Below are 9,366 nucleotides of genomic sequence, written 5' to 3'. Positions count from 1 at the left end.
ATCTGGAAAAGTTCCAAGAAAGACCGAATTATCTTATTAATTGAATATTTTAATAAGTTTTCGGATATTTTAGCACAAGAGATTCCGAATTTTTTGGCAGAGGTAAAAAATACATCTCGATGGTGTAAAAAGAAGTTGTAATTGTTAAAATAACCAAGCATGGCATAAGACAATACTACCACGCATCAACACAAATTATTGTGTTGAGCCTCTGACCAGGCTTATCAAAAATAATCCAAACAATTTCTGCCAAGAACAATTGTGCTTAGACCACCTAAACACTCTCTCCGTTTCGTATTAAATAAACAGTAGAATTCAATTCAATTATTTGTCTTACTTTTCTAGATGCTGCAAAGGCAAGTGGCTTCTAATCGAGACACTATATGGGAAATATTGAAAACTAGAGAAATCCTAAAGAAAACTAGAGAGTTTGTTTCGAAATTTTGATTAAATTTCTTTTTAACGCAAATGTGATGGTAATGACTATTTTATTTAATAGAAACTATTGTATTTAATAGAGTGGTTTCGAATTGTAGTGAATTGCAACAACAAAAGATTTTATTTATTTTAATAATTTGAATGCCTCTACAAAAGAATAGTGTTGAATTTTTAACAATTAAAAAAGAAAAAAATATTATTAATTAATTCAAAAATAAAATATAATTAATTTAAATTAAAGAGGTTTTTTTCGAACAGTAGTGAACTACAACAACAAAAAAATTTATTTTTTATATTATTTTAATTAATGGAATTTTTGGCTGACCATACAGCTGTTTCTAGTAATACCACATAGCCATCATCAGTGGTCTTGGAAATAATTCTTGTATTTAATTATTCGTATTAATTTTTATTTAAATTTTTATAAATATATCATTTACATACCTTCTTTTGGTCCACCCTTTGACAAATCATAAACCTGTCTTGGATTGAGCATGTACTGAAATTTTCTCAGTATCCGATCACCTTGACGTCCGCCACTTTTTGGATTAACGAAAACGAGTAGAGGGCAACTTATATCATTTGGTGGGGTTATTTGAAAATGTGTGGCCTGATGGATTTGTGATTTCTTGTGTTAGTTTTATTTTGAAATATTTTCAAATTGATTTGTTTTTAAGCACACCAATTTCATATTTAATACAAACAATTTTAAGCAGCGTGAATTGAGTAAGCAATTTTAGAGGGCGTACAAATTTTGTAAAATAAGAAAAACATATAACAATTAATTGCCAATTCCATGATATATAATTCATATTTTCAATCAAATTAAAATGTAAATGAAAATTTAAATATAAATATAACAACAACGACAAAAATAACTTACTTTGCTCGCTTGATTAACTGAACGTTGTCGATCCAATACTGCTGGGCATATGGCGGTGGGTGGCACCATTAATTCTCCATATTCACCCAATGTACATTCTTTTTTCACTGATGAAGCGCAACGATTGTGTAACTTAAGTATTTGAAATGAGAGAAAATTTAAATAAAATTGGAGCACAAAATGTTACGAAACTCAATTAACAAATTAGCGTAAGTGAAGTGTATCCTTAAAAGGTTCCTTCAAATCAAGCATGGCGACAAAGACCATAGCAACAAACGTCGTCATTTTTCCTTATGACTTCCCATTCTTTCTGACTCTTCTTGAGAATGTTCTGACTATTTTAATTAATTAGTAAATCTAATTATTTTTCAAATTTTGTAAACTATTTTACACTCCATTGAAGTCATTAACAAAATTATTACGAAAATGAACTTAAATTGAAAAAATTTGACTTCAATTTATCTTTCTTAATATGTTTGAGTAGAGCTCTGTAGATATTTATAACTTCAATTTTCTTTGTTAATTTAATTTGTTAAAAGGGAATTAATATTTCAAAGTATAATCCCGAATTGAATAGATTTACGGAACATGTCGCTGCGTGTTCTGTCATTCATTCAGCGAATTTTCTCAAATTCTTTGACAATCAAGAAAATGGCAAAACAAAATAAAACAAATCAAAGACAAACAAAACTTCAACTTATTGCTAAATTAGTTAGCGGCAACTTCAAGATTGTATTTATTTATAAAATTTGCAGATGCAATGCAACACCCACCCAGACAGAAGCTAAGAAACGTGACAATCTGCAAAATTAAACAATAATGGAAACCGCAGATGCAATGCTCTACTGCCAACTGCTGCGGCAAGGAAGCAATGATAAAACAAACAATGTTTTGCTGAAGTTGTTTCAGGATTGTAGCGACAAGTGAAATGTTGCTGCAATTTTACACGCTCCCAATGCTGAAATGGAATTTTCCTAGCCTCAATATTTGCAAAATATTTGCACAGATTGCGTGTGTTCTGTGATGATTTCACAGAACTGCATGCGAAGCTTTAATTTAATGTATGGAAAATTGCATTAAATCATAAATAAAAAATTATTAAAATAAAATAGATTCAGAAGCAGCAATAAGAAGAATCGTTCGTGTGTGTGTGCTAAATCATCGATTGATTGTTTAAAAATTACTCATACGCACAGTTGTGCACTCACTTACATTAATTTGATTAGACACTGGAAATCTTTTGATATGCTTGATGTCGTTTTTATCAACTTAACTTGTTTTTTTCTTTGACTAACGAGTATTTTCTGCTACGTGCTGCCTCAGAGTTATATATTTCTACTATTTTTTATCTTAATATTGTGCATTTACTTTTTTTGACATAAAATACGAGTACTTACCATCATATGGCACCAACGGCATGTCAGACCAGTAATACCATGATATGCCTTAATTCGTTTTCGACATTTTGAGCAGCGTCCGTAGCAATTGCCTTCAACCCAATGATGTAGTAGATCTCCACCCCCTTTGGTTTTCTTCGATTTTACATACGTTGTAATGCAGGAGGCGGGCGCATGCTGCACGCAGCGTTCATGCACCGTGTATTTACATACTGTGTCGGTATGAGAATTCACATAAAAATGAAAAGAAAAGATATATAAATAAAAAAAATTGATTGTTTAAAAAAATTCTCATACTACATTGAAATCAATTTTTTTTTAAATGCTTCAAGTGTGTACTCGATGTATATTCAATTATGTGTTACAATTAATTTATGTATCTTATGTGTTTTAACATGTTTGGCTTTAAGCGCTTACCATGTAATGCAAATATGTTAATCCATATAAAACTTCATTTAAAGGATGTTTCGCATAAAAAAGGAGAAATGTTAAGTAGGTATTATTGCTTATATTTGCCTACTTTTATATACTTCTTTTCAATTTGAAGCAATTGAAAAGTTCCTAAAATATTATATTTTTTTTAACAACTTCTGTATAAAAATTTTCTACTTAAAAATTAAAGTCCCGGAAAAATGTATAAGTATTACTCAGAAAGCAAAAATTGTATCCTTTTTTAGCGGTTACTGTATTTAGCAAACAGCATAAAATATTCATTTTGATATGATATGTAATCACTTGAAGACAAGGCTTTGTAATAAAATATTAACTACGTTATGGAAAGTAATTTCAAAGAAGTTCAAAATTTTAGAGTATTTTGCTTTTATTATAAATTTTGATTTATGGAAAGAGTACACAGGGACTTAGTAAATATTTTACCTCAAATAATGAAATTATAAAATGTTATATTATTAATTATTTGTTATATTATTATAAATTTTTAAATTTGAAGACAATTACCAAATAATTTCTTTTAACATTAATTCATAATATTCATTCATAATAGTGCATATTATGGGTTGTCTATTGCCGATAGACAATAGAAAAGTTTCTATCGTTGATAGACAAAATAATCATAGCATAGATTATAAATTTTAAATTTAAAATTCTAATTTTGCATTTAATTTTGAAAAAGCGAACAGAATTCATTATTAAATACATTTAATAAAAATATTGGTTTTGCTTCCAATATTTACAATACAATATAATGTAGTGTAGAATATATAATACCTGCATTATAGAGACAATTACGTTCTAAGTTAATTATTAACTTTATTATAGGCATTGGATTTTATATAGTTTTATATAAAAGTGATAATATTTAAAGTAGTTGATAACTTTTTAAGTATTTTTAACTGATAAAAAGGCTCATGTGTAAAAAAAATAAAAACTTCTACATTAGTCTTTATTAATGTTTTTATTATTATATTATATTAACTGAAAGATATATTTTTTATTATTATAATTAATAATAATTTAAAAACTTTACCGAATAGGCACTACGAAATACTCTCTACCAAATCTATGAATTTATTGACCTTTCTTGTCTAAAATCAAAATAAGTTTCTATGCGAACTTTCAAACTCTTACTCAATAATAATTATATATAATAGTTTATATTATCCTATATAAGGGTGTATGAAATTTCACGAAACGATTTGTTATGTATCTAGACACCAATTTGTATACTAAAAGGCATAGAGAAAAAGAACCGAGATCGCTCAATCGTTACGTTTGATCGATGTAAGAGCTTGACGTGATCACAGGCACATCAATTGAATTTAAATAATTGACATTGGATGTCACGCTTTTGGTCCACAATGAGGTTTCGACAGTTTATTTAAATCCAATTGATGTGCCTGTGTTGATAGTAAGCACATAGCATTGTGAATTCTATTTCTGCTCACTGTGGTGGCATATTTAATTAGAAGTTCAATTGGGGTACGTGAAAAGTGGCTGTACGATAATGTCGCAATTTACTTACTTAATTGTATACCGGCTTGAGTAATATAGTAGATGTTTTATAAAAACTATTTTATCTGACTACAAGTTCTTTTGGTGCTTAACCCATGTACGACCATATCTGAACTCATTTACTTAATTGTATACCGACTTGAGTGCTATAGCAGATGAAGATTATTTCATTTGGCTTTCAATCCTTTAGATGATTAATCCTTCATTTATAACTTTTGGTTAGTTCACAAAATCCAGGTTATCTATTCTATATCTTTAGCTTTAATCATCTACATATAGGATACCACCAATGGCAGTGCTACCATTAAAGCTAGGGGGATTTAAACATTTGAAGCAATATCTAAGTAAATTATTAAATTTTTTTATAAACAGAACATCATTGTAAATTCATCAACGTTTTCCAAATAAAATTCTCTTTCAATATTTATTGAGATACAGTAAAATTCGGTCCAAAAACTCCTTGTAATTAACTACGATTGTCTTAATGAACCCTTGTTTTTTTCTTTTTGATTTAGACCCATTTTTTTACAGTTATTATCGTCCTTCAATTGCATCAATAACTATATATAGTATTTGCTAATAATAGGTTCCCTTTTTGAAGGATGTAGATGAATAATATACCATATTTATCCTATAATATGGATGGTATAATTTCACCCACCAACTATTGCTCATTTAATCGCTTTGAACGGCTTTCATCGGTTGGTATACACTCATCTGCTTGTTGCTATGAGTTTGAGGTAAAATGGTAAATGTAGGTTTTATGCATCGCCACATATCGACACAATAATCCATTTTATTTCACTTAAACAACTCCAAATAGCTCTCTGCATCGTGGGCACGTTGCAATTCTAGATCAACTGTCTTCAAAAGTGGCACTTGCTTTGAAAGCAACTTTCTCTTGAACAAATATTCATGTAAAATAGATCCAATGCGTTGCTTTGAGATATACAGGTTGTCAGCTATTTCCTTGATCTTCAATTTATGGTTCTTCAAAACAATTTTCTAAACTGTTTTTGACGTTTTGCAAGTTAACCGTCTTATTTGTACTACTTCGTCAAGAATCTAAAAACTAATCTGACACGGTTGTCTTCAAAAGTTCGGAAAATACTTATGAAGCCGGTCTTTAGGTTGGACCATAGTTTTGAATCCGTTTTAAAAACAACAAAAGTAGCGTTCGTAAAACCACTGTAACTCCTGAACTAAATATCAAACTGTAACAAACTTTTACATTTAATTGTTTAAATGTAAGTAATTTTTAAAAGATAGAGTGGGTAGTAATAGATAGAAATGCTAGAAGTGGTGGTGATTGGTCAACCCTGGGTCTATGTACGAGTAGTATGAGCAATAAATGTAATTGATAACTACGACGAATGAAATCTATTTCGTGTAATTACCGCAGGTTGTCCCTTTACTTGTCTGTATATTTGCTTAATTATCTGTTTAAATGCACATTGCTCTCTAGGTTTATAATTAAGCTAATAAGTCTTATCATAAATATTTGCTGTTAAATTCAAGTAGATTAACTGCAAAAATTAATGGAATTGGTTAACTTCATCGTTAAGCTACGACATAAAAAGCTGTCTGAAATGACGATATATACATATGGAGACAAATAAATACTACTGTATGATTTTATGTCAATAATTTGATTTTCTAAATGCAGAGTTTGAAAAGATTTAGTTTGCAAATTGCAAATAATTGATTTGGAACACAACTGCTCATGATTGCATGAAGGATGAAGGATAGATGCTTCAGAATGTCAAATTTAACATTTTTCTTGTTTTTCATATTTGTATGGTTATTTGCTTTTAATATTTATAAACGAAGTACTTGGAGTGTTTATAGAAGTTTGCAAAAATGCTGTTCAGATCCTAAGAATATATTTATATATGTCAGTTATGTATCTTACTTTTGACTTCTTTGTGTTATATAAAGCTTTGAGTCTAAATCAATTTTTTTGAAATTACTTCACTATCTAAACTAAAAATTATTCGCTTTTGATGTCTAAGTTTTAATCTATGTTCGTATAAAATACATCTTTTGCTGTGTTCTTTATCTTTTAAAAGATGGGAGTTACAAAATCAAAAATTCGATTTAAAATTGCTTTCCTAAACTATTTTCTATTAAGGCAGTGTCTTAGCTATCCAGCTAGTTGCTTTCTTACTTCCCTAATAAACCCAAATCTTACTCAAATATATAGATAATAATCTAGAACATTGAGATCTTTGGTTTATGTCTGGCTTATTCAGAGAAGTCTCTGGTTTATCGTATAAATTAGCGATTTCACATATAAATACTACAGAAAATAATCTAGAAAAGTGAGATCACAAAATCTTCTGACTATCAAATAGTTCAATTTTTCTGGTTTATCCTATTAGATAAGCGATAGATCAGATAGTCCAGAGAAGTGAGTTTACAAAATCTTCTGAAACCTACTTCGAAGTAATTCATTGTCTTTGGTTTATCTAAGTAAGCGATTGCATATAAAAATATTAAAAATATACAGAGAAGAAAGATGGCAAGATCAAGGGGTCAATTCGCAGGACCAATGTTTTGCATTTTGTGTTGTTTTATCGAAACTGAAGTTGTTGGATGTTATGTATAAATGGATGTAGTCAATAAACATAACCTATAGCCCTTCCCATTGACAGTAGCGTTCCTAATGTCAGCGTTTTTTAAACAAAAATATGATAAAAATGGCACCAGCACGTTGCTCAGACCAAAGTAGACCCATGTTGTTACGACAAAACGTACTGAATATAAATCAGCTGTCAAGAGAAACAGTGCTGCCAACTTAAAAATTAGATTTCCAAGAAAATCCGCTCTTATTAATCGTAATACTATGTTAATTTTTTAATTTATATGTACATATTTTGTTTAAAACGTCTTTTCTAATTAAAATTTGCATGTACTATGACAAGAAATCTATTTCGAATAGAAAAGTGAGCAATAGATAACGTCTTTTTGCATTTTCAACAATTTGTTTGACGTATCAAAATTTGTTGAACATAAATAGTTTTGGTGAATTTATTTGTGACAGATTGCAACACTTTCAAGGCGTTTAGGAGTTACGATATGTAAAGTAGTCAGATAGAGTTATTATTTTCCACACAGAACTTGAATAATTCAATTTAATTTAACTTTCACAATGAGTTGCAGCACAAAACAATTTTCTTTGCTTGGAGCAAATAACATTTTCGACTTCCCGGAAATGCACATTTGTATGTGTGTTGGAAATGATATATATTCGTAAAATGTGTACTTTATTGAGTTACACATTGAAATTGTTACATAGCTAGGAGTACTTACACACACAGCAAAGACCTTTTTTGCCAAGCCCGACCAGCATATTCAGGCATAAGTTGCAATATGCCGGCTTACTGAAGTGCTTCAAACGCCACACATGGATGCCATCTTCCTTAAGAGCCGTATTGTCGATACCTGAAAGTAATGTCAAATATAAAAATAAAACGTATCCGAGTATTGTAATCCCAAACTAATATTATTCACATTGCGCGTATATGCTAAAATGGTATCATGCTGCGCTGGAGTTGGCCTATGCCTTTTTCGGGAGGTATTGAATTTAAAATTACCTTCGAAAATGATAAAGCGCGAATTTGCAAATGACTTTATTATAACAGACAATGTGAAAGTAACTGTCATTGCTTTTGAACTTACCGAGTAGGACGAGAAGCGGTATCGTTGTCAGGCCGCCACGTTGCCACTCTTCCAAGGAAACAGTGCCATCGGCATCATAGTCAATTTCTATCATCATCTCCTGCAAAATCTGTAAGCGGAGAAGTAAAATAAAATTACCAACGCATATATACACATAAAATTGATTAGGTCTTATATAAATATTTGCGTGTGCTGTGTGTTATAAGAGAAAAAAACGAAGCTTGAGGGATTTCCATTAGGAATTCACAACGAAAATTCAAGTCCCCTCCTTATGAGTTTATATGGAAAATAGGTCTAAAGTGTGTGTGTTTGTTTGTGTACTCGTAAGTTTCTATGAAATTTAGTTATGCACAGTTATGAATTTTTAGTGTAATGTCAAAAACGCAGTGGGACAAAATAGGAGCAAAAAATTTGGATGTCTTGTTTGGTTGTCGTTAACAAGAATGAAAATAAAATTTAAACAAAACTATGCAAAAAGTATAAATAGAAGAAAAAACAAACAGTGTAGCAAGAATTTAATATATTTTTTTGTTAACAAGCTGAAAGTATATTATTTCATTAAGAATTTCAAAGGAATTTCAGCACAAAGGTAAACAAACAAGGCAGAAGTTACTTATGACTTGCGACAAACTTATAGTTCCAAGGATTCAGTGAGTTCCTTCTCGTATATTTTGAGGCTGATTACGAAATTATTTCATTTTTCCTTTCAGCTTTGATGCTTGCAATTAAAATTCGCGCACATGTGGATATACCAAACTGCTTCCTTTAGTTGGGAACTGACTAGGCTACAGGAACTTCTCAATTAGCAGGAGTCGAAAGTAAATTAGTGCATTTAAATATTTATGCTAAAAAATATTTTCGGAGTGTTAAAACTTTTTTCAGTGTTATGATTTGGTAAATATTTATTATTGAGAGATCTACAATTAAAATGTAAACTAAATTATATAATTAATATAAAAAAATTTGTTATTATATCTAGAAAAGACTTTTCATTAA

At 29.9% G+C, this 9,366-nt stretch overlaps 1 protein-coding gene across 1 annotated transcript in view; it reads right to left on the bottom strand.

Moving 5' to 3' along the window:
- The window catches only part of LOC119684202 (diacylglycerol kinase 1), a gene marked incomplete at its 5' end in the record, with an annotated part of 96,126 nt that overhangs the window by 62,134 nt on the left and 24,626 nt on the right, over positions 1-9,366 (bottom strand). The window contains 5 exon segments of the mRNA XM_038098190.1: positions 883-1,048; positions 1,322-1,453; positions 2,719-2,930; positions 8,002-8,133; positions 8,371-8,479. Of these exon segments, the coding sequence (XP_037954118.1) occupies positions 883-1,048; positions 1,322-1,453; positions 2,719-2,930; positions 8,002-8,133; positions 8,371-8,479 (751 nt within the window).

The sequence above is a fragment of the Teleopsis dalmanni genome, chromosome 2 (assembly GCF_002237135.1).
Source record: "Teleopsis dalmanni isolate 2A chromosome 2, ASM223713v2, whole genome shotgun sequence".
Taxonomy (NCBI): Eukaryota; Metazoa; Arthropoda; class Insecta; order Diptera; family Diopsidae; genus Teleopsis; species Teleopsis dalmanni.
The sequence above is the reverse complement of the archived record's forward strand: the minus strand, read 5'-3'. Positions and strand labels throughout refer to the sequence as shown.